Here is a 26,416-nt window from a genome sequence, read left to right as displayed (position 1 = left end):
GGTGACAAGGCAAGACTGTACCAAGTGACTAGCCAAACACCCGGCACATCAGACGCTCGGCGTGCCCGAGGACTGTCACTTCTAAAAACGTTAACTTCTCATCATGCTCAGATCCTACAATTCTGAGAAAAGAGATCCAAAAACTACTAAGTAACCATATTAATCTAGAGCACTGCTGTCCACGCTTTTCATCATGCAGCCTTTTTCCTAAAAATGAGAGCATGTATTCCTAGTGTACGTGTGTAGATGTATAAAAACTTATATATACATGTTTTAAAACACTACAAAATCTTATGAACATTTAAAACAAAAACATACACTGAAAAATAGCACGAATCTAACAAAATGGTATAGATGACCTTATTTGCAAAGCAGAAACAGAGACACAGACATAGAGAACAATCGTATGGACACCAAGGCGGGAAAAGAGAGGTGGGATGAATTGGGAGACTGGGATTAACATAAGGAAACCCAACATATATATACTACTGTGTATAAAATAGATAACTGATGAGAACCTACTCTATAGCACAGGGAACTCAGTACCCTGTGGTGACCTAAACGGGAAGGAAATCCAAAAACAGAGATATGTGCATACTCGCTGTTCAGTACAAACTAATACAACATTGTAAAGCAACTATACTCCAATAAAAATTAAGAATAAATAAACAGCAAGCAGAAATATAAGTTCTGGTATTTCCTTTGCACATCCCAATGTACAAGTCTTGAGCATCTTGGATGATGCTCACCCCACCCCATCACCTTGGTAAAGGAGTAATAGAGAATCCTGTGATTTCTGAACCAGAGCCCCAGGGTCCAGGGTCAAGATGACGGGGTCCACAATCTTGGCTCATCTCCGTGTGACCCTGTGTGACCCTGTGTCTCTGTGTGACCTGTGTCTTCGTGTGCCCCTGGGACCAGTCATTCCTGCCTGCTGGTCCTCAGTTTTCAAATCTTGTTGTGTGTTGGTCGCTTAGTCATGTCCAACTCTTTGCCACCCCATGGACTGTAGGCTGCGAGGCTCCTCTGTCCATGGGATTCTCTAGGCAAGAATACCGGAGTGGGTTGCCATTTTCTTCTCCTAGGGACCTCCCTGACCCAGCGACTGAATCTGGATCTTCTGCAAGTGGAGATAACAGTTTCCACCTTATAGATATGTTGATGATTAAAATAATGTAGTGAGTGAAATGTGCTTAGCACAACACAGACAACCCAGGAATGATGGTTAGACCAGAACTGTCATTTAATGCAAACCACCTTCTTATAACTGGAGAAAAAGTGAGGCCCAAAGACATTACCTGACTTTCCAGGCCATGGAACTGGATATCTCAATGGTGGCCTAGAAGCCACCATCTCTTAGCTCCAGATCAGTGATCTTTTAACTGTACCTTAGGGGGTTCTCTAGTGGCCTAGTGGTTAGGATTCCTGGCTTTCACTGCCACGGCCTGGGTTCAGTCTCTTATTTGAAAACTGAGATCCCACAAGATACATGGTGTGGCCAAAAAAGGAAAAAGATATATATATTAACTGTAACCTACTATTTCTAGATAAATGGAACACATTCTGGGGTCAACTTTTCTATCTTTACAACACTGGTGTTGAAACCAAGGGTCAAGACTCCAAACCCTTTCCTTTGATAAATATTTGGTATCAAATCTATTTAATACCTTCCTTAAATTTATTCTCACATGGCAATCCATGCTTCAAAGATGGTACAATACCAGAGCACACCAGAAAAAGCTCGTGTCTGCAGCTAGCTCATCACAGGTTAATGCAGACAGCACGAGGATGTTACTGGGAGGCAGACAGCTAAGATTTGTGCATTTCAAAGACGCAGACTTTTCCTTTAAAAAAAAGAGAGAGACCTATTATAAAATAATGACAAAAGAGTAAAGATGGAGCGTGGGTTGAAGTATACAGATGCTATAAGAATGGCAGAATGTTGATAGCAGTTGAAGGTGGGTGAGAAAGACATGGTGTTTAATATTTTATTTGCCTTGTATATCATAATAAAGAGAAGACTCCTGAGAGTCCCTTGGACTGCAAGGAGATCAAATTGATTTAGTCAATCCTAAAGGAAATCAACCCTGACTATTCATTGGAAGGACTGACGCTGAAGCTCCAATACTTTGGGCACTTGTACCAAGAGCCCACTCATTGGAAAAGACTCTGATGCCGAGAAAGACTGAAGACAATAGGAGAAGAGGGCAGCAGGGGATGAGATGGTTGGATGGCATCACTGACTCAATGGACATGAATCTGAGCAAATTCCATGAGATAGTGAAGGACAAGGAAGCATGGAATGCTGCAGTCCATGGGGTGGCAAAGAGTCAGACACAACTTGGTGACCGAACAGCAACAATCATAATGAAGTTTTCTTAAAAAATGGCAAGGGGGAAAAAAATAGCTGGTGTAGAAGTCTCAAGGACCTGCGGAAATGAAGACAACAGGGAGGGAGTCAGCGGAATTGGACGGACATTTTTCTCCCATTCTGCTTTCTCTTAATTGTCAGCTGAGATGAAAAAGATATATATTCCTCAACATTAGCAGCCACAATCACCTTCTCCAAGTCTTTTAAAAACATAAGCTGGTCATCAGTACATGTGTGGAGGACTGGGGGCATGCACTTTGACAGCAGGTAGACTTGCATCCACTCCTGGTCCATCAACAAGAAAGGCAAACGTCCCCCATCACTTCAAAGTACTCTTGTTACCCTTCCTGGGGTGGTCCCTGCAGGCAGCTTTGTCTTCCAGAAGGAGGGCCAGTCATGTGAAGGAGGGGACAGTGGGCTGTGGGGAGGACCTCAGTCCCCAGGGTCTGAGTTGCCCCTCTCCCCGTCCTGACTGGGGTAGACATTCACACACCACTCAGGAGAGAGACCTCAACAGGAAGCTGTGTGTGTTCATCATTCAGTCGTGTCTGACTTTCTGCAACCCCAAGGACTGTAGCCCACCAGGCTGCTCTGTCCATGGGATTCTCCAGGCAAGAATACTGGAGTGGCTTGCCATGCCCTTCTCCAGGGAAAGCTGGGGCAGCCACAGATAACTGGTGGTGCAAGCAAAGGAGATTAAGACTCTGAATCTTAAACCTGCAAAGAAAGAGGCCTCAGTAAAAACACGGCCCACCCATCACCCCCTCCTGCACCCAATCATTCTCCTCACTGCTTTGATGACACTCAGTGGTCTTTGGTACAACACAAGGAGTGTTGTACTGGGGTCTCTGTGCAAGCAAAAGAGTCAGTCTGACCGTGTCCTCAGAAAGATCGCATTCTTTTCTTTCTTCCTTTCTCCCTCCCTCCCTCCATTCCTTCCCTCCTTTCTTTCTTTTTTTTTGCCACATCTTACAGGATCTTATTTCCCAGACCAGGGATGGAACCCACACTCCTTGCACGGTTAGTGTGGAGTCCTAGCCACTGGACTGCCAGGGAAGTCCCAAGGAGATTACATTCTTGCAGGAGTCAGACAGAACAAACCAAACACCCGGTGATGAGAGCTAGAACAGACGTATAATCAGAGTTCTGGGAGCAGAGAGAGGGCTGGCTGCCTGGTTGGCAAGGTTGTGCAGAGGAGACCAGTCAGTGGGAGTGGGGTGGGGTGGATTATGAACAGCCTGTGCTGGCCTGACAAGGGCATACCAGATAAAGACACAGAAAAGTCAAGACATGTTTTTCTCCCATAAACATACAGTCTTTTATTCCAAGCAGCACTTTTCAGAAAAGAGGTGCTCATGGAAGAGACAAGTCCTGAAAGATTTAGATTCCAGTTGTCTGGGGTGTGAATTAATTAGCCTTGCAATCCTTTAGTCAAAGAGAGGATGGGAGAATGACTCAAAAATAATACAAGGATGGAATTTAGAAGTTAAAGATGTCTATAAATGTCCCCAAGAAACTTTTGTCTCGAGGACTTCCCTGGTGGACCAGTGATTGAGAATCTGCCTCCCAACGCAGGGGACACAGGTTTGATCCCTGGTCGGGGAACTAAGATCCCACATGCCATGGGGCAACTGAGCCTTAGTACTGCAACTACTGAAGCCACACGCCCTGAAACCTGAGCTCCACAACTAAGAACCAACACAACCAAATAAACAAATAAATGTTTATTTTAAAAAAGAAACCTTTGTTCCATTTTCAGTTCAGAGAGAAAATAAATGGAAATAGATTGGCAGAGGGATTATGCAAATTAAAACTGTCATCTTCACCATACTTAATCCTGCTAAAGTGACTATGATACTCTCACATTTTACACAAGGTGTGTAAACTCAGGTCCATCTGAGTCAGCATCAGGGTTTGCAGAAGATGTCCAGGAGAAGCCCGGAAGCAGACGGTAATGATGGGCCCCCGGGAGGACCGCAGAACAGAGGGGCAAGCAGAGCCTCCTCCAGGCTGCTAGGGGAGCTCGGCAAGCTCGGAGCCATCAAGCTGCTCTCCCAGTTCCTCAGAAGAGATGGCAGGCAAGCTCAGTGATCACTCCCCAGGGACAGGAAGTGACCAAAGAGCCACAACTCAAGCAAGCAGAACATACACAGCTTGACGCCACGGTGATGTCTCCTGGGGAGACTGTTAGCCGCTCAGGCATGTCTGACTTCTGCGACCCCATGACCGTGGGATCAAACCCACGTCCCCTGCACTGTGGGAAGATTCTTTACCATCTGAGCCAGCAGGGAAGCCCTGGAGAGACTAGTCACCCACCGGAACATCTGACCCTCCCATGCTGGGTTTGTTCAGGGGCCTGGCAAAACCAGATGAAAGGACTAAATAGGCTGTTATGAGGTGACCTTGGCAAGGAGGTGGGCAGAGGCAGGGCTACCCCAGGTACAATGCCAGTTCTCCCAAGTTTGTTTTTGGTTTAACTGCTTTCCCTCTTTGAAGGGACGATTCCCAAATGTATCTGCAGTCCAGATTTTGTTTCTGAACTGGACTTAGACCCTACTGTCTGCTCTTCATCTCCACTGAGAAGTCTGATGCGCGGGGCTTTCCTGGTGGCTCAGTGGTAAAGAATTGTCTGCCAATGCAGGAGACACGTGTTCCATCCCAGATCAGGGAAGATCCCACATGCCATGAGGAACTAAGCCTGTGCGCCACAACTACTGAGCCTGTGCTCTAGAGCCTGGGAGCCAAAACTACTGAGCTCACGGGTCCTAGAGCCTCTGCTCCGTAACAAGAGAAGTCTGTGCACAGCAACTAGAGAGCAGCCCCTGCTCACCACAACTAGAAAAAAGCCCACATGGCCACAAAGACCCAGCACAGCCAAAAATGAAAATAAATGTATAAATAAAATTATTTTTTAAAAAAGAAGTCTGATAGGCCCCTCAGACTCACTGGATCCAATTTTAGACTCTGACCTCCCCCTCCCCCCAGTCCTGAACCACTTACTTACACTGTGCCCCCCCAACCTTAATCAACTGCAGCTCTAAGTTTCCTGTTCTAGTGGCATCAGCCACACACTTCCTTGCTCACTAGGCACCAGCATATACTGCTGCTTCTGCCTTTAAAGAAACATCCATATCTGAGCTCGTCCCTCCACCTCTGCTGTTACCGCTCTGGTCCAAGCCCCCATCGTCACATATCTGAAGTACTGCAGGGGCAAGACAGCAAGAGAAAAAAGAACAGATAGCTGTGGGTGATGAACAGATGGGGAGGAAGGAACCAGTGGGGACTTTGCAACTGGGAGCTAGGTAAACAAAGTATGCTGAGAGGTCAGAGCCCTGAAGAGCTGTAATTACAATATGATGAGTCGGAGGTCCCACAGGACTGCCCAGTGGGTGCAGACCTGAAGCAGCCAGAACCCCAGGACTTTAGGGAAGGAGACAGAGATGGGGAACCCTCTGCAGTTAGACGACAGCTCAAGCTATCTTACTTTCTCTTTTGCAATTATAGTCTAGCTTCATATGTTCTTAACATACCTTTCTAGAATTTTCTTGATGTTTTTAGTAGGAAAAAACTAATATATCCCAATTAAATATGACTCCAGGTTCGTTTAAAAATTATTTTGTATGGCCTTGTTATATAAAATGTTTAGACATGATTAACACATGAATGGCTTTATTTACATATATGTATACTTAAATGGTATGAATGTTAAGACAACAGTAATCATTAAATAACATAGCAACCAAAAATTCAACCAAATTCTGAATTCCAAAATTCAGAGACCTTGAAATATCCTTGCATTATTTATGACAACAGGGATAAATCCAGTTGCTCTAATTAAACCAACGTATAAGAATCTTGTTCTGGTATCACAGACCTTCACAGTCAATATAATTATCACTGCATATGGTCTGGTTCTGTCCACGACAATCACTAAGAACAGTTTTGGGTAAGTTAGAATTCTCATGTGATTACCAACCATAATAATGGAGGTGTTAGCCAGCAGTTATAATTACTGTCTGCAAACCCCCTCTTTGTGAATATACTCTGAATAAAGGCTTGCTGTGCATTTTTCCTCCAATGTAACTGTCCATTTAAAAACGTAAACTGAGGATTTCTCTGGTGGTCCAGTGGTTAAGACTCTGTACTTCAAATGCAAGAGACTATGGCTGGATCGCAAGTCAGGGAACTAAGATCCTAGACGCCAAGCATCATGGCCAAAAAAGAAAAAAAAAAAATTTAGATATAAAAACATAAACTAAAGGAACAAACTAATAATCAGCATCGGAGGTTCTTTGTGTTCCTTTTCCATCCGAGGATTTAGGCAGTGCTTGGTTAACAAGTAATCTTGAGGTGACTGACTCTTCTCAGTGACCCAGCAAATCAATGTCACGCAACAGTTAACTGTTAGTCTGAGCACTGAAAGCGAATGACCAAGGCTTTCTGGAAACAGGTTTCCAGTTTCACCATGGTGCCATGGTTTTAACACTCTGAAGTAAATCAATATTGTGGAAGTTATCAATGAGCTCCATTTCATGGAGACTTGAAAACTCAATATGAGATCTCTGGTACAAGGCATCATGGGAGCATTCATATTTCAGAAGGAAATCTGTGCATTCAGGTCCTTAGACCAACTTTTGGAAATAAAGGTAACTCTATATATTGATATTAGACAACATATTAAAAAGCAGAGACATCACTTTGCCAACAAAGGTCTGTATAGTAAAAGCTACGGTTTTTCCAGTGGTCATGTATGGATGTGAGACTTGGACCACAAAGAAGACTGATTACCAAAAAATTGATGCATTTGAATTATGGTGCTGGAGAAGACTCTTGAGAGTCCCTTGGACAGCATGAAGATCAAACCAGTCAATCCTAAAGGAAATCAACCCTGAATATTCATTGGAAGGACTGATGTTGAAGCTCCAATACTTTGGCCACCTGATGTGAAGAGCCAATCCATTGGAAAAGACCCTGATGCTGGGAAAGATTGAGGGCCGGAGGAGAAGGGGACACAGAGGATGAGATGGTTGGATGGCATCATTGACTCAATGGACAAGAGTTTGAGCAAACTCCAGGAGATGGTGAAGCACAGGGAAGCCAGGCTTGCTGCAGTTCATGGGGTCACAGAGAAGGACGAGACTTAGTGACTGAACAACAACAACAATCTATCAAAGGTCATCCCAGTAATAAAGAGCAACCAGAATGTCCTGAGTGCTGGAGAGAGAGGAAATATCTTGTTTCACCCAGAATGCAAGTTCTGATACTGAGAGCTAAGCCTGGAAACAGCAGGGGGAGGGAAGAGAGCAGAGGAAGGGTTGGCAAAGTAATTGTGAGGTATTAGATTACAGGTAAGGTTTCCTCTCTTTCTAAGACCTCCTTTAGGGATATAAACACCTCAGTAGATGAAGTGCTATCTGATTTAAAATACTAACACACACCACGCTCCAAAGCCAGAGCTTGATACTTAAGAGTCCTCGAGCCTAGAGGAAGAAATTCAGAGAGGCTCTTTTCCCTTTGCCACAAATAAAACTAACACTCCTTTACAGCTCTTTTATAGGTACACACACCAAGCTCCCTTGACCCGGGTATTATTTACTTCTCTGGAGACGGGGGAGGGAGGAATTTCCTTAACACCTGATCTAAGTGTCCTGTCTGAGCTCCCCTGGTGTCTCAGTGGTAAAGAACAGGACTGCAATGCAGGATAAACAAGAGACCAAGTTCAATCCCTGGGTGGGGAAGATCCCTGGAGAAGGAAATGGCGATCCACGTGCTGTACTCCATGGGGTCCTAAAGAGTTGGACATGACTCAGCGACTAAACTACAACTACGCAAAAGCGTGTGGTCTACAGCACCATCTGCGCATCCGGTGATCAGTGCTCTCAAGGATCTTGTTGCTGCTGTTCAGTCGTGTCCGACTCTTTGCGACCCCAAGGACTGCAGCACACCAGGCTTCCCTGTCCTTCACTATCTCCAGGAATTTGCTCAAACTCATGCTCATTGAGTCTTAAACCACAAAAACACCCTGTCTGCTGTGCTCTGACTGTGTGGAAAACACTGCTAGAGTATGTGACATAAGGTCACTGTTATTATTATTACTGTTATCATTGTAGGCGCAGGAAAGTTTTCTCTTCTTCCTTTCTAGGTTCTTTCAGTTCAGCCGCTCAGTCATGTCCAACACTTTGCGACCCCATGAATTGCAGCACACCAGGCCTCCCGGTCCATCACCAACTACCGGAGTTCACTCAAATTCATATGCACCGAGTCGGTGATGCCATCCAGCCATCTCATCCTCTGTCGTCCCCTTCTCTTCCTGCCCTCAATCCCTCCCAGCATCAGGGTCTTTTCCAATGAGGCAACTCTTCGCATGAGGTGGCCAAAGTACTGGAGTTTCAGCTTCAGTGTCAGTCCTTCCAATGAACACCCAGGACTGATCTCCTTTAGCTGGTCTAATAATTAAACTGATAAAAGATTAACAGGAGAAAAGCAAACGAGTTTAATAACACGTGTATCTGGGAAAGACCCAGGAAAACTAAGTAGCTCTGAAACAGTGGAAGCCCTCACCTTAAATGCCTTCTTCAGCTAAAGCAAAAGAAGAGGGTGGTGGGATACTCTCTGGGAGGTCACGAGGCAAAGCAGAGAAAACAAAGGTGAGGTTGTAATGCAAATTAAGTTATCACCTTCTGCACCAATGAGAGCTCTGCATTCATGATGAAGGTCACCTCCCCCCAACTTCCAGGAGCAGCCTGGAAGACACCCTTACAAATGGAGATTTCCCTTATACATGTAAATGTCTCTGATGCTGGGAAAGATTGAGGGGAGAAGGGGGCGGGGGTGAGGTGATATGCAGCAATCAGGAGCATGAAGAGGTTTGTTGTAGAAAGAAGGAGCAGGTACACAGAGAGGAGATGGGAGACGCCAGCTCAGAAAGAGGAAGCTGAGAGGGTGAGAATCCAGGGTCTTGATGGCTTCAGAGCCCCCAGCTTCAGTCCCCATGAGGCTCACGAATCCTGCAAGTATGAGCATGGCTGTGTGCCCTCACATGGTCCACACGAGTGGATTCCTGGCCATCAAAGACCTTTGACTAAAACCAACTGTGTAAGTGTATTAAAAAAAATCTTCCCTAGAAAAAACTTCATTTTTCTTCGAGTCTTAACCAATGAGGGCTTCCCTGGTGGCTGGGACAGCAAAGAATCTGCCTGCAATGCAGGAGACCCAGGTTCGATCCCTGAGTCAATAAGAGCTCGAGAAGGAAATTGCAATCCCTCCAGTATTCCTGCTTGGGAAATCCCATGGACACAGGATCCTGGTGGGCTACAGTCCATGGAGTTGAAAAGAGTCCAATCCTTAACTACAGTCTCTAGGCAAGTGCAACTCAATCGAGGCTGCATGCAAGCATACACACATGCACACACATGTGGATTCATGTTCCCTCATACATGTACACACACAGACACACACACATGCATATGTCTAGATACACACACACAGACACACGAAAAATATCTACCTAGGGCTGCTGAGATGCAGTCAGGCTTGAGATTCACTGCAGAGACAGAGTCCACCACGTTTCTCAGTGTAGTCAAGAGAAGCAAATTCAGAAACATTAGGTACTCTCCCTTAAAAATCACGAAACACAGCCTTCCTTAAAGAAGGCACCTCAGAAGACATGTACAGTACACGTCCCCTACATATGAACAAGCTCCATTTCTGGAAAGCATTCCTAAGTCCAACAAAGTTAGCCTAGGTACCCAACTAACACAATCGGTTATATAGTACCGTACTGTCATAGGGTTATGATACTCTTCACACAAATGATACACACACAAACACAAAAAACAAAACATTTAAATCTTACAGTACAGTACTTTGGGAAGTACAGGGGTAGAGCACAACAGCTGCACACGAGGGCTGGCATCGAGAGACAGAGAGGAAGTGGGAGATGGTAGAACTGAAGGGTCATCACCAATAGGAGACGGAGGGCAAGCTGAGAGGTCATTCATGCCTGGGGTTGATGAACGCATGCTCGCATCTTTGAAAGTTCCCAGCTTAAAGGTTCGTATGTAGGGAACGTACTGTAGTTGAGCCCTTGTTTTGAAAAGTATGCAATGTAAAGCTCAGGAGTGTGGAGTGCCTCCCTGTGCAAGGTGACAACACGGATTAGAGGGACTGTTGGAATTAAAACTAATTTCCCTAGTTCAAAAGGTTTTGTGTTCATCTCAGTTTTGCAAATTAAAGTTTTTATGAATCAGCAAGCCTATTATTTAAAGCAATCCAGGGCAGTGGTGGGGGGGCGGGGGCGGGGAATCATTCTAATACACAAATAATGATCTCCTAAGTACAGCTGTGTTGAGACTTCAGATTCTTGTACCCAAGGCTTCTTAAAGTAGAGCAGAATTATGGCCTCAAAATAGGTTAAGCAAAATCCGATAGAGTAAGTCTGCCACCACCATGAACAGTGCAATCCCTGAAGGCACATTCTGGAGTCTTACATGGGGTTATTAATATGCGTAGCTGTTGTTGTTTAGTTGCTAAGTCATGTCTGACTCCTTCGAGGCCCCATGGAGTGTAGCCTGCCAGGCTCCTCTGTCCATAGGATTTCCCAGGCAAGAATACTGGAGTGGGTTGACATTTCCTTCTCCAGGGGATCTTCCTGGCCCAGGGATTGAACCTGGGTCTCCTGCACTGCAGGCAGGTTCTTTACCACTGAGCTACCTGGGAAGCCCTCATATGAGTAGAGTAGTTATTAATTTGGAGAGAGGAACAGAAAGGCAGGCAGTAGCAGAAGGTTGGGAGTGATGTTAAGGATTTGCTCTAAGTGACCTCAGAAGAGTATCACTCAAATGACTTCAAGGGAAAAAAAGGGGGGTGCGGGGAAGCCCTTCCATGAATATTCCATTGTACCAGTAGAGTTTTCAGATTGAATTTTAGATAAGATTGAGCCTCCAATATTGCCCTAAATAAAAACAAGTATGCTCAGAAGAGGAAGCCCATTAAGGAGTAATTGACCATTAACACAGAAACTGAAAACACTTGTCAGATCTTTGATACTTGGCTTACAAGCGGAAAGTAAGACCCCTCGAAAAACAGAACCATCGGAGGGAATTCCCTGCGGTCACTGGCTAAGACTCTGAGTTCCCACTACAGGAGGCCTGGGTTTGATCCCTGGTCAGGGAACTAAGATCGCACAGGTTACAACAAAGATCCTGCATGCCACAGCCAAAACCCAGCACAGCCAAAGAAATAAGTAAATATTTTAGAAGAAAGAAAAAAGAACCATGGGAAAGTGAGGTTTAGTGGGATTAGGGCGACCGCTCAGAATCTGGCTGTGCTAGAGAGAAACCCAGCAATGACGGATCGGGGAGGGCAGACTGAAGAACCAGGTGCAGTCCAAGAGAGCAGAGGAGGACAGTGGAGCCACAGCGAGCCACAGCGAGCCACAGAAACACACTGCACCTGTGTCAGTCTCAACAGGTCTGCCCTTAAGAGCTACATTCTTATCAGTGGGATATTTGCACACTGACTACCTTGAATGTCAAGCTGCTATTCTATTTCCATCCTAGGAAGACCACTGTGCATTCACGCATCACACCATTCACAGAACATTCTGTTTACTTTGTCCCTAATCAGCGAAACTAAGGTAGAAACAGGAGCATTCTTCCTTTCATCGCACCATAGAATTCCCTCTGAGAAAACTGAGAACAAAGAACTTAGGTCATTAACTTTAACCTGCTTGGGAAACTAGTCACTGTTTGGCTCTTCCCAAGAGAAATCCATCCTGACTCATAAATGTAAACAACATCCACAACCAGTAGCAGGTGCGTTTCAAGATCCCACAACCTGAGGGTATCCATTATAGTCTTTCCAAGACAGAGATTTTCCAATTATATGGATCCTTTAAATCACAAATGGAAAAGTTATAAAAGGGCAACACATGGCTACACATTTAAAGTTTCTCTAAAATCTAATCCATCTCACACAAAAAAGAAAGTTTCACATTAACAATAGTATCAATGTATGTGAGTTTGATGGTTAATGGCTCATTCGTTGAAAGAAGGAATGAGTGAAGGGAAATAGTCTTTTGTAACTTGTCACAGTTTAGACCGTAAAGAATCCACCTGTAACGCAGGAGCCCCAAGTTCGATCCCTGGGTCAGGAAGATCCCCTGGAGAAGGGAATGGCAACCCACTCCAGTATTCTTGCCTGGAGAATTCCATGGACAGTAGAGCCTGGTCCATGGGGTTGCAAAGAGTAGGACAAAACTGAGCAACTGATACTTTTGTACCTAGACACTGTAAGTCCTTTTTCCCCCCAGCATCTCTGCTTGCAATATCTTAGTTCCATGACCAGGGGTGAAACCTGGGCCCCTGCAGTGAAAGCACAGAGTCCTGACCACTGAGCCACCAGGCAATTCCCTGAAAATTCTTATTTACCTTCCTCTCTCAGCATTGCTTTCTCTGACAATGTTACCAAATGCCTCTCTCCTCCACAGTTTTTGCATGAAGCAACTTCTGTAGATGGTGATGGTAAACACTAACAACAAATTGACTCACAAATGCCCCTACTTTCCTGTTTCTCTAGATGAAAATGTTTCAGCTAAAATTCTCCCCACTTTACTTACATTACACCTCATTCCTTGAGTTATTTGCTTGTTTGGGTTTACACCTTCAAATCAGCTTGATTTTGATTCACTCCTTCTTGAATCACAAGCTCCAATTCTGCAGCCTAAAGCTGCTCACATCCAAAAAGGATGTGTGTTGAGGAGGCTTAATCCGCCTACTTAATCCCACCTTAACCAACAGGCAGCTTTTCCTGCACAGATTAATCACTCCCCTTCCCCTCAACCCAGATTACAACACTGCGCTCCAATAAGGTTACAATGATTTTCATAGTGTCCTTTCTACAGATACTTCTAAGTGACTCCAATTCACTCCCTCAATTGCTTGGCTACACAGCATGCTTGTAAAGGGCATCAGTAACTCAAATGTAAAACATGTCCCCACCTTCAAGCCTCCACCATGCTTAGATTCTCCACTGTCTCTCTCACTGTTCCAATACCAACTGCCCGTAGGCTGAACAGTGTCTATGTATGTGTGAGTGTAAGCACGTGTTCCATGCCCAAAATTTATCTGTTGAAACCTAACCCACAGGGTGATGTTTTGGGACGTGGGGCTTTTGAAAGGTGACTAGGTCTGGAGGGTGAAATCCATATGAACGGGATCAGTGCCCTTATGAAAAGTAAAAGTGTTAGTTCCTCAGTCGTGTCTGACTCTTTGTGACCCCATGGACTGTAGCCTGCCAGGCTCCTCTGTCCATGGAATTCTCCAAGCAAGAATACTAGAGTTGGTTGCCATTCCCTTCTCCAGGGATCTTCCCAACCCTGGCAGGGATCGAACCCGGGTCTCCTGCACTTCAGGCAGATTCTTCACCACTGAGCCCCCAGGGAAGTCCTTATAAACCAGCCTAAGAAAACTCCCTCGGCTCTTCCACCTTGTGAGGACATAACGAGAAGCTGGCAACCAGAAAAAGGGTTCTTGCCAGAGCCTGACCATGCTGACACCCTGATCTCAAGACTTTCAACCTCCAGCACTGATAAATTTGTGTTGCTTTTAAGCCACTCACTCCACGGTACTTTGCTATAGCAGTCAAACCGTATAAAACATCAGCTTCTTTCTTCTAAGCTCAGTCTATACCCTCCTTTCAAATCCAGCCTCTCTTCTACACACATTTCAGTCATTTTTCAAATGCTTAAAATAATCACCTCTTGCCCAACTAGCAATGAGCCACCTTCTTTGCCTTCAAGTTTACTTCCTCCGCAAACCCTTCCTTTAGATGACTAGCCTACTTACTTAGGGGGATGTGCTACCTTTACCTATGGAAACACCAAGCAGTGATTGCATTTGAAGTCCTCCATGAAGGACTGGACCCATGGCTAGAGCATGCAAAGAGCGTGGGCCAAAAAGTTTGTTCAGATTTTTCCATAATATCTTGAAAAACCCAAGCAAACATTTTGGCCAATCAGCATGCAGAAAGGATGCAGAGAAATACAAAAGGGTTACTGTTACTCTGTTGTTCAACAGAGATGCTTCAAGGTTGCAAGCATGAGAGATAGTGGATACAAAGTGGATCAGACCTTGAGCCAATACAATTTTTTTTTTGAGCCAATACATTGTAACCCCTTTCTTTGCCTATGATTATGCCTATGGATACCAGATCCTAGAGGTAAAATGGATGCAACTTATTTTAAGAAAATTGGGAAAATTTGAATCTATTTATTTATGGGGTGCCCATACGTGCAAACCACTAAACAAATATTTAATGAGTTCCTATTATCTTAAGGCACTTTGCCTGTTGTTGGGAATACAGAAGACAGGAAGTCTTTGCCCTCAGGGAACTTCCAACTCAGTGAGATGCAGTTAAACAACAAGAAACAGCAACACAGTGTGATTAGTGCAGGGGAAGGAACAGTACCGCCTGCGCAGGAACACCAAGGGCTCACGAACCCAGCCAGGATCCAGTTGGGATGGAGAACTAGGGGCACAGGAAAAGGACCCACACAAAAGGCCAGGCGAGCACCAGAAGGCCTTACAGTCCTCCTGGGGGAACAACCTAAGCGCAGAGACGGAAATGACTTAGGATGGGGTTGGCTTTCCAATCAGAGTTCTGAGCAGCCTGGTTCATCGGATCAGAAAAGAGAAAGTTCCCCAAGGAAGGCATGAAGACTGGGAGTAGAAAAGGGGACCTGAGGGGCTTCCCTGCTGGCTCATTGACAAAGAATCTGCCTGCCAATGCAGGAGACACTGGTTCAGTCTCTGATCCAGGAAGATCCCACATGACGTGGAGCAACTAAGCCCATGTGCCACAACTACTGAGCCTGTGCTCAAGAGCCTAGGAGCTGCAGCAAGAGAAGCCATCACAGTGAGAAGCCCGCGCACCACAACTAGAGAAAGGCCCACACAGCAACAAAGACCCAGCACAGACAAAAATAAAACAAATAAGTAACATTTTAAGAAAGAAAAGGGGATCTGAGCTAATCAGCCACAGAACAATGGGTGTATGTGGTGGGAGGTACTGCTGCCGGGGCCATGACCTCACAGTCATAAATGGGTGGAGAAGAGGGCATCTTCCAGGCAAAGTAGAACAGAAATCTACAGACAGCAGACCAAGGGGAAAGGCTGTTCCAGGATTGCTTAGCTTCAGAGTCAAGTAACTTCTAGCCTACTAAAATAACTGAGACATGTATATGCACCTCTAGAGAAATCTGATAAATCAGACTGCATGGTAATGTGGAAACAGTCCTAAACTAGCAATCAGGAGACCTTCTTGATCTTCCTTGAACCTCTGTCAAATGAGGGTGCATAAGGACAGTGTCCATAAATGAAAAGATAAATTAACTTAGTCCTTTCCAGCCTGCATTCTTTTCCTTCTTAAAAAAAGAAAAAGAAAACAAAACATAGTCTACATGTGTAGTGCTCACAGGCAAAACTACTGCTTTGCGAGACATTTGCTTCAGATATATAGAGCACAGAAGAATTGATGGGTTTGAACTGTGGTGTTGGAGAAGACTCTTGAGAGTCCCTTGGACTGCAAGGACATCCAACCAGTCCATTCTGAAGATCAGTCCCGGGTGTTCTTTGGAAGGAATGATGCTAAAGCTGAAACTCCAATACTTTGGCCACTTCATGCGAAGAGTTGACTCATTGGAAAAGACTCTGATGCTGGGAGGGATTGAGGGCAGGAGGAGAAGGGGACAACCGAGGATGAGATGGCTGGATGGCATCACGGACTTAATGGACAAGAGTTTGGGTGAACTCCGGGAGATGGTGGTGGACAGGGAGGCCTGGCGTGCTGCGATCCATGGGGTCACAAAGAGTCGGACACGACTGCGCGACTGAACTGAACTGTGTATGTGTGCTGGATCTAGATGCAAAACGTAAAATGTGTTCCTTCTTGTGGGGTCACAATCAAAAAAGTTTGAAAAGCACAAGGTGTGTAAGGTTTCTTCAAATCCTAAGACTGTCATTTAGCCTTTACGTTCTAAACTATTTAATAGGTGAGTAAATCAACCTTGATGTGAGTTCTGGCATAAAACTAAATTCCGAGCAAAGGTGAGCTATGTGCTCAGCTTTGTGCTGTGTGTCTGTGTGTGCTAAATTACTTCAGTTGTGTTTGATTCTTTGGGACCCTATGGACCATAGCTCACCAGGCTCCTCTGTCCATGGGATTCTCCAGGAAAGAACACTGGAGTGGCTTACCACGCCCTCCTCCAGCAACACAGGGATTGAACCTATATCTCTTATGTCTCCTGCACTGGCAGGCAGGTTCTTTACCACTAACATCACCCCATCACACAATTCAAAATTTAACCTTACCCAAAGCCATGCCCATAATTAAATTACATATGACACATGTCTCCGGGAAATAATTATATCTCATGTATCTTGTAACACAGACACACCTGCATATTCAGGGCAAAGGATTTGCCTCCTGTCTGAAAAAGATTTCATTCTAATCTAGACACTTACATATAGGAACAGTGTTCTACAGAAATTTCACCAAATAACCTACTCAAGGTGGGATTATGTTTCACTTTAAGAAGATCTAATGCCAACCCTTAATTTTAATACCTTGACCAACAGCAGCTACTAGATCGTGTGTGACAAGCATATATGTGAAACTCTTTATTGAAACAGGTGACTTTTTAACTACTTGTAGATTCTGACTCGGGGGCTTCCCTGGTGGCTCAGCAGTAAAGAATCCACCTGCCAGTGCAGGAGACAAAGATGTAATCCCTGGATTAGGAAGATCCTCTGGAGAAGAAAATGGCTACCCACTCACTCCGGTATTCTTGCCTGGAGACTCCCATAGACAGAGGTGCCTGGTGGGCTACAGCCCATGGGGTCTCAAGAATTGTACAACCTCAGCCTAAACCACTTTCAGAAAGCTTCATCCAAACGAAGTCCTTCAAGACTTGCAGAGAATAATGTGAATAAGCAACGTATGAAATCCTAAGTATTTTCCTGTTGGATAGGCCATTTTCCCAGAAAGGCACAGAATAATTTATGAACATATGCATGAACAAGAATGAGGACAAAAATCACTAACGTTGGCAGTCTGCAAGTGCCAGGCAAACACATTTTAGATAAAGACTACACCTGTCAGTAGCTTAACAGTGCCAATTATACCTATTCTGGGGGCTCCTTCATCTGAAGCAATCTGATGTCAGAGAAGACATGACCTCAGGTGTTTTCACCGTCCTGCTACTAGATGGCTGGGGTGAAGTCACAGATACCCAGACTGAAGCACAAACAGGTGAACGTCACTTGCCCACTTACGTGACTTTTGGGTAACTAGAGACTAAAACTCAAGTTTGGTTTGCTGGTCTTACCATGTCTAGCCCCAAAACCAAGCCCCCAGTTTGTGCCTTGCCCATAAAAGACTCTCTCAGTAAACACTTCCTATTCCTCTTGTGAATGCTAATTCAAGGTCAAGAGATTCCCCAAGCCCTTTAAGCACAAGATTCGAACTCCTCTTGGGGTTGTTGTTGTTGTGTTTTTTTAAAGTTTCTGATAAAGATTCCAGGCTCACCACCACCAGCTAAACTTCCTGACCGCCTTGCCAGCTACTCAGCCCCAGAAGTCCAACTTCACACCACCCAACCTTCCAGCTCCCTCCAAGGCCGCCCAGACGTGGCCCCGCTGAGCACTTTACAACCGGAACGTATTTTGGAAGCCGTCCCGCCGCGCCCCCTGACTTTACAAGGAAGGAAACAAGAGGTTTGAGCTCATGCGCCTTGCCCAAGGTCACTTCACCCTGAGGCCCTCCAGCCTCTGGCCGCCGGCTCACACAAACTCAACGCGAACCAAGTTGTCTCTGCCCCGTATTTAAGCATGCCCACACTGCCACTTGTGGTGCCCAGAACCACAAAAGACCCAGCCGGAGAGATCGGGGGCACCCAGGCGTGCCAAAGCAGGCAAAATCCTGCGAATCTGAACTCTCCAGGAACCAGAGGGCTGGCGGGGTTCTTGAAGGGGGTGAAAGAAAGCCAGGGATGGAAAAGAAAAGAGAAGCCACCACGGCCGTGGAGGGGTGTGTGTGTGTGTGTGCCCGGGGTCGGGGGGGGGGGATCTCTGTTCGCCCACAGCCCCGAAGGAGGGTCCCTCTCCTCTCAGGCCGCCCCAAAGGCCCCCAGGGAATGCCAGCCCGGCCCCCTAGCAGCGGCCGGCCAGGCCTGGCGATCCTCGCCGGGCTCACCGGGTGCGCAGCGCCTGCCACGCGGCGTCGATGTCGGCGTAGAGGTTCTTCTCGGAGGGCTTGCCGGAGCTGACGCCGTAGCCGGAGTAGTCGTAGGAGAAGATGTTGCAGTTGATGCGCGAGCCCAGGCCGATGTAGAAGCTGCACATCTGGCCCAGGTCCACCGCGTTGCCGTGCGAGAAGAGCAGCGTGTAGCGGCTGGAGGGCGCGCAGCGCACGAACATGCAGCCTAGCCGGTTGTCCCGGGCGGTGCGCGAGAAGAAGACCTCGACGGCGTCCAGCTCGCGCTGCGAGTACTGCCAGTCGGCGCGCTCGCTCAGGTGCAGGCTGCACGCGCCGGGCCCCGCGCCCCCCTCCTCCGGCTGCTGCGGCGCCGGCTGGGCCGCGGCGGAGGCGGAGGAGGCGGAAGCGGCCGAGGCCGGAGCGGGCGCGCCGGGGCCGCGCTGCTCCGGCGCCAGCACCGTGTAGGTGGGCTCGGGCGGCAGGAAGGCCAGCTTGGCGGCGATGCGGCTCGGGCAGGGCGGGCAGCAGAAGAGCCAGCACAGCTCGCCCAGCGAGAAGCCGTTCATCCTGGGGCCTGGCTCGGGCATCGGGGCGGCTGGAGCGCGCCGCCGCCGCCGCCGGCACGGCAGGCAGGCAGGCAGGCAGGCAGGCAGGCAGGCAGGCCGGCTGGGGAGCGAGGGCGGGCGGGCGCGCGGCGCGGAGCGGGCGAGCGGAGGGCGGCTGCGGCCCGCCCGCCCGGCGGCTGGGGGAGGGGGCGGGGAGGCGCAAGGGGGAGGCGGGGCCGGCCCGGCGGGCGCGGCGCTGGAGCCGGGGCGGGTCAGCAGCGGCCCCGCGGGCCGGGAGAGGCGCGGGCGTCCCGAGCCCGCGCGCCGCACACAAAGCCGGCGGCGGCGGCCATGCCGGCTGGAGCGCGCCGCCCCCGCCCCGCCCCCGCCCCCTGGCTCCCGCACGCCCGCCGCCGCCGCCGCCCCTTCCGGGTTACCGCGGGCCCGCGCCCCCGCCGGGACCCGGGCCGGGCCGGGCCGGCGTCTGGGCGGGGCTGCCCGGCCGCCTACCCCGGCTCCGCGCGCGGGGGCGCGGGCACCTGCTCCGGCCTGGGAAGCGCGTCCTCCTCCCCGGGACGCCCAGGCGCCCGGAGCAGGGGGGGGGCGCCCCGGCTTAGGGCCTGTATGCAGGGGCAGGTGGGTAGATCCCCAGAGGGGTTTCGCGAGGGGACGCGGGCACCTTTGCCCCCCTGGGAAGCAAGACCCGAGGCCGACAGGGCCTTTCCGGGAGCGCAGAGGCCCGGAGCAGCGGAGCGCTCCGGGTTTGGCATGGGGGCACGTGGGCCGATCCGGGGACCGTGGAGGGTGGGGACAATGGAAGGGGAGCAGGTATACTCCCGAATCGGACTCTTGCCCTCTCTCTCCCCACTCCCAGGAATTCCCTTCCCTAAATCCAAGTTTTCACATGCGTGGAGATTCTTGGGGATTTGTTGAAGAATTAACGAATGAAAGAGACTTGAACCTGAAATTCTTGGCTCTTTGTGTCCATTGGTGCTTTCTGAGCTGGCTCTTCCCGAAGTCTCAGGACCATCAGGCGAACTGGTGGTGTAGGATAGAGCGCCGATGGATCGCTGCATCTCCCTGTTACAGGAGTTTTTTCTGCCTATGTAGCTGCAGCATTGAGCTTCCCTGGTGGCTCAGTGGTAAAGGATTCGCCTGCCAGTGCAGAGACCCAGGTTTGATCCCTGGGTGGGGAAGATAGCCTGGAGTAGGAAATGGCAGCCCACTCCAGTATTCGTGCCTGGAGAATCAGAGGAGCCTGGCGGGCCCCAGTCCATAGGGTCACAAAGAGTCAGACACAACTTACCAACTAAACTACAGCCACAGTATTACTCTCCTAGGGGCATGACTGGGCCTTCAGTAAATCCCTGTGTCCATAAAAGTCAGCTATTATAACAGGGCCACTCTGTATATTTAGTATTATGCTACGTAGCCACTGTCGTTTCTCATCTCAAGGGCAGTAGATTTTCTAGTGGTAACTGGGTGTCCTTTACAGCCCTAGGTCCTCTAGACTTGTTTCTGGAATCCATTTTAATGGTCTTAATCAGGAAAGATTTTACAATGATTTAAATCCTTTGTAATCTTGGCATTCACATTTGAGTGATTTTTTTTTTTTTTTCCAATATTACTCTCCGTGCCTTGAAACTGAGTAGGCTCTGGTGCCAATTTCACAGAGCCTTCCACAACTTCCTTTTTCCTCCTGATTTGGCAGCTGAATTCCCTTTCAGGAATTGACAGGAGATACCCTTCCTGATTGCCAGCAGGGCAGCTAGAGACAAGGAAATTGGCAGCATCACCACTCTGGGTCTCTTGTGTTAACTCACAGATGTCCAGGAGAATTTAAACTTTCCGCCTGGCTTTTGTGGAAGGTGTTATTTTTGAGCACCCTCATCTAAATGAATTTGCCCATCCTGATTTCAGTAACCTTCAGGACCAGGTTTGAAAAGATTATTTGTTCACTAAAATAAATTTTAAATGTTGTTGAAACTATCCAAGAAATTGGCTAAAGAAAACTTGGTTAGCAAAGTTTGTTCAGATTAAATATTTGAAGTCTATTTTAAAGTTATTCACACTTGGTGACCTTTCACCCAAAACCAATTCTTTTCTTTCTTTCTTTTAATTCATTTGGCTAGCTGAAGCATGTGGTATTTACTTCCTCAATCAGGGATGAGACTTCCTGCATTGTAATTGAGGAATCTTAACCACTGAACCACCAATTGTTGTCACTCAGTTGTGTTGGACTCTGCGACCCCAGGGAAGGCCCCAAAACCAAATTTTTATCTTCTGAAGGTTAGGTTTCCCTTTTTTAAAAGGTGTATAACTTGCTACTGGATACAAAAATACTGTTTGTATTCAGCTTCTATTGATGTAATGTTTCTTATGCTCACAGTACCTGAGATGTTAGAACTTTTGGGCTGAAGCTATAAAGAGAAGACAGTCCAGGCTTTCAAACACCTTATAATGTAATTAGAGTATTGGCAGGAGATTCAGAACACTTTCCCTGTGAATTTTTTTAAAAAAGAGAGCAAACCAAAAGCCAAGGAAATGGTTTTGAATCCTGATTCAGTGGTGATGCTTCTGTGGGAAGTTAAGATGATTAGCCAAGTGTGCCACTCCCTAATCTTTCCAAGATTAGAATAGAATTTGGAGGACTTTCCTGATGGTCCAGTGGTTAAGGCAGGGCGGGGGGTGGGATGGGGTGCAGGTTCAGTCACTGGTTGGGGAGCTAAGATCCTACTTGCTCCCAGGCAAAAAGAGAAATATTTGTTTATTTATATTCCTAAAGGATTTGTGGAGTGTCATGCAGTGTAATATCAATAAATACATGTGTTAGTTGCTTAGTCGTGTCCGACTCTTTGCAACCCCATAGACCGCAGCCCACCGGGCCCCTCCGTCCATGGGACTCTCCAGGCAAGAACATCGAAGTGGGTTGCCATTTCCCTCCCCAAAAAAACTATAGAAAAAGAGAAAGTGAAGTCACTCAGTCGTGTCCAACTCCCTGTGACCACATGGACTGTAGCCTACCAGGCTCCTCCATCCATGGAATTCTCCAGGCAAGACTACCGGAGTGGGCTGCCATTTCTTTCTCCACATAAGTAAATAAAAGCCTGGTTTTTATTTTCATCCTCTTAGAAGATTACACAGAGGCGGATTCAAAGAGTATTTATTTCCGTGGACGGTATGTTGGTTTAGGTTTGTGGGAATATTAAATTGAGACCCTCTTTTAAATGAATTTGCCCATACTGATTCCAGTAACCTTTCGGACCCGGCTTCAAAAGACTGTCTTCACAAAAGTGGTTTTTGGATGTTTTTGAGCTATCCAAAAGTTAGCTAAAGAAAATCTGGTTGACAAGACGGTTCAGACTATGTATTTGAAGTCTATTTTTAGGTTATTCACACTTGGTGAAGTTTTACCCCAAGCCAAAGTTTTTGTGTATGCTGTAGAATAGAGCCCCCAAAACTTTCTCACCTCATGCCTCTTCTAGTCATAGTCAAATTTATGTAGCCCCTCAACACAATGCCCCTCCGCAGGAGGGAGAGTTTAATAATCTCTGCCACACCTCTCACACCCACGACAAAGGTGGCAGCCTGCCTTGGCTTACTGGTTGCAGAACTTCAACATGCAGCCCAGGAAGAATAAATTTGCCCTATATATTTGCAAATGTATTTTCAAAGGTCAGGGATTACTAACTGATCACTTTGATCTTAAAGAATGTCTGTTTGGCTCTTCCTGCATTTTAGTAGAGAAAGGTAAAGCTTCGAGTCTGGGTCAGCAGACATAGTTACTAAGTACTTATCATGAGTTGGTCACTGCGTCGATCTGCGGAATGCAGAAGTGGCTTAAGACAGCTCCTCCTGCTCTCAACAAGCTCACTGAACGATTTGCTACACGGAATAACTCTGCATCCTGCTAAGCCATTCTGGGTAGGTAAACTGAGCAGTATTCCAAGTAGTTAAATGCACTGGTATCTATTGTTAATATTGGCTTTTTGCACATTGAGTTTTTCTTCCAGATTAGTCTGCCTGATTCTGAGTTGCTCAAGATCACCCCGCTTGTGTCAGCATTTTTCACTGACCATCAGAGGATATTTATGCTTCAAAACTGAAGCACATGGTTGTTTCATTGGAAGGTAAAGAGAGATCGAAGATACATCGACCCCTGGGGATTCCCTGGTGGTCCAGTAGTTACTTGGCACTTTCACTGCAGGGCCCAGGTTCAATCCACAAGCTGAGCAACATGACCAAATTAGAGCGGGGAAAAAAAAAGAGTGCCCTGTTTTATTTTTCTTTCTTTAAATTTAGGACTGAATGCTCTGTGAAGGCTAGGATGATGTCTGTTTTAGTCACTGTTTCCTCCATGCCTCGTTTAAAGAAGATGCTCATCAAATATTAATTAAATCATCAATTAAAGAATGAGTGAGTGATTTAGTGAATGCATCAAGACCAAGGTTATTCCTTCTCTTTCAGACAGTATTGTCAGAGTACAGGCTTTGAGAAAGACACAAGCCCAAGTCCATGCCAGCATCCCCCTAGGAATAGACTACACATGTCCACTGGCTAAGGAGTTGTGGCATTCTCCCCATTAATATTTCTTACTATTGATAACAGTGACCGGGTTTGTTCTGGGCAACAATGCTCCCAATTAAGACACATAGTCACCTGGCCTCCCCTGCTGTGAAGATGGCCACAGGACACAGTTCTGGCCAGTAGTCTTTAAGTGAAGTGTTTTTCGGAGCTTCTAGAAAGACTTAACAGAACCGAACTCATCTGACATGTTTCTCATTTCCTGTCCCTTAATTCCCACTTGGGTTGCCGGCATTATTATTACTAGAGCTATGAGAGCCACCTTGCCACAGTGAGGGTGAATTTCACAGTTGAAGATGGTGGAGTAGAAAGAGAAAAGTCTAGGCCCTTCAGGACATTGCTGAACAACTGCCCAGCTTTGCCTTCACCTGGGCTTTTTACTTTAAGTCTTTACTGAATGTGTTACAATATTGCTTCTCTTTTGTATTTTGGGTTTTTGTCCACAAGGCATGTGGGATCTTAGTTCCCCAACCAGGGGCTAAACCTGCACCTCCTGCATTGGAAGGGTGAAGTCTTAACCACTGGACCACCAGGGAAGTCCCTGAGCTTTTTGTTAAATGAGAACAATAAGTCACTTTATGTAACTCTATTATAGTTGAGTATTTTGTTACCTGTAGCCTAATGCAATAGTTAGAAATCTGATTCAGGAAACAGAAATGAAAGATCCAAACATTGTTCTTAACTGCTTTCTCAATAAAGTCAAAGAATATTTTGTTGATAACAGTGGAATAGCTATGGCTGCTTTTTCCTCCATTTAAAAAAATTATTAAAGTATGACTAAAGATGGGGTAGATTTTTGAGAAGTTATCTATTAAACAAATCCTTTGGAAAAGTGAAGAAAATCAAGCCGATAATTTTGAAGATAGCATAGTTGACATTTGCGGCCATTCTGGGAAATCTGAGCCAGTGCTCATTAGGGTAAGGGCCTGCCATTCAACTGAAAGCTTTTGGAGGTGAAGTATCTTTTCCCCAGAACCTCTCAGCCTGAGGGCTCTTATCAAGAGTGTCGTAAATGAGGTCACTGGAGCCCCAGCTGGGGAGAGCTCAGAGACCCATGAAATGCTGAGAAAGCACCAGAGAAATAAGGATTGAGAGAAATCAAACACCAACCACCCACAGATAGGTGCTTTCACAGTTCCATTCTTCACACAGATGATTATGTCCTCAGACCTACATTACTTACTAGTCTTCTCCTATTCACGGATTCTTAATGGGAGGGCCAGAGTCCCCAAAATCTATCTCAGAATTTGGACTTGATGAGCTGCTTGAAGATAAGAACTTGTTTCCCCTGCACAATCAGCATAAAACCTTATGTCCTAGTGCATAATAGGAACTCTAAACAGACTTAACTGGTTATTGGAATTCAATTTCTAATAATCTCTAAATGCTTGTTTCATGTGCAAACATGTAATAGGTTATAGAAGTGATTTTTTTTTTAATGGGATGTGAGAAGTCACAGCCTTTTATATGCTGAGCTTGCAAATTTAGTTTTGTGGTGATAACAATACAGCTTCAATTTTAAGGTTTTTTTTTTTTGAAGTTCAGATAGCTGCACATGAAAACTGTCCATGAATGATTGATCTGTAGTGTTATTCCAGGGAATTTACAATAATGAATCTTAAGGACATACTCAAAAAACAGTAATATTGGCATAAGATCAGACAGATCTAGCTGTCTGTGAATATTTCACATGTAATAAATTTGATGTTTCAAATTGGTAGGATTATACTAACTTATTTCAGCAATTAGCTAAGTATTTGAAAAAAGATAAAGTTCAATTCTGATAGATTAAAAAAATCAAAGATTTTTTTTAAAGGAAACCAAAAGACAGCTGGAAAATATAGATAAAGATGTATATATCTTTGAGCAAAATACCAAAGGCAGAAACCACATAGGAAAAAGTTAGTGATTTGACCACATAATTTTCAATCTTCTATATACTGAAATTAATTTATAGATGAAATGAGATGATGTTGAGGACTTGCTGCCAAAAAAAGGGAACAAGATTGATTAATAAGGACTTGATAATTGTTGAATTTGGGCCTTGAGTTGATGGAGGGTTTCACAGGAGTTTCATATGCAATTTTCTCTACTCTTGTATATATTAAAACTTTTTCATAATAAAAAATGTACATTTTTTTTTAATTTTTAGGATTTTGAGAAACTCTAGGCCAAACTATTTACCATCAATTCATTTAAAAAGAAAAACAAGCCAATGGGGAAAATGGATAAAATATATGAACAAGCATTTTATAAAAAGGAGTACAAATAACCAATAAGTTTGTGAGAAAAAGTTTAGATTCAGTTTTAAAAGCAAATTTTAAAAATTTATTTTTAACTTTCTTGCACTGACCCCAATTTTTTTTTTTTTTTTAATGGAATAAAAACCACTAGGGCTCTGTTGGACATGATTTAGAAAAGTAAGCACTCTCAGATAGAACTTTCTGGTGGAAATACTAATTGGGAAAACCTTCTGGAAAGAAACTTCACAATATATATCAGAAGACTTAAAATATGTCAAACTTGTAATCAAGTAATTCAAGTTGAAATTTAGCCTAAGGAAATCATCCATTTTGCACATAGATTTTAAATACTAGGATGTTTGTAACAGTACAGTTTGTAATGGCAAACAAAGCAAAACAAAAAGTTGAAAACATCAGAG

At 45.8% G+C, this 26,416-nt stretch overlaps 1 protein-coding gene across 1 annotated transcript in view; it reads right to left on the bottom strand.

Annotated features, from left to right (window-relative positions):
• ABHD17C (abhydrolase domain containing 17C, depalmitoylase) overlaps nucleotides 1-19,369 on the bottom strand; it is a 56,956-nt gene extending 37,587 nt beyond the window's left edge. The window contains exon 1 of the mRNA XM_027957130.3: nucleotides 18,623-19,369. Within this exon, the coding sequence (XP_027812931.1) occupies nucleotides 18,623-19,212 (590 nt within the window). The 5' untranslated portion in view covers nucleotides 19,213-19,369. The remainder of the gene's footprint in view (nucleotides 1-18,622) is intronic.
• Between the last annotated feature and the right edge of the window lie 7,047 nt (nucleotides 19,370-26,416).

The sequence above is a fragment of the Ovis aries genome, chromosome 18, assembly GCF_016772045.2.
Source record: "Ovis aries strain OAR_USU_Benz2616 breed Rambouillet chromosome 18, ARS-UI_Ramb_v3.0, whole genome shotgun sequence".
In the NCBI taxonomy this organism is placed as follows: domain Eukaryota; kingdom Metazoa; phylum Chordata; class Mammalia; order Artiodactyla; family Bovidae; genus Ovis; species Ovis aries.
This window is presented reverse-complemented; position numbering and strand designations above follow the sequence as displayed.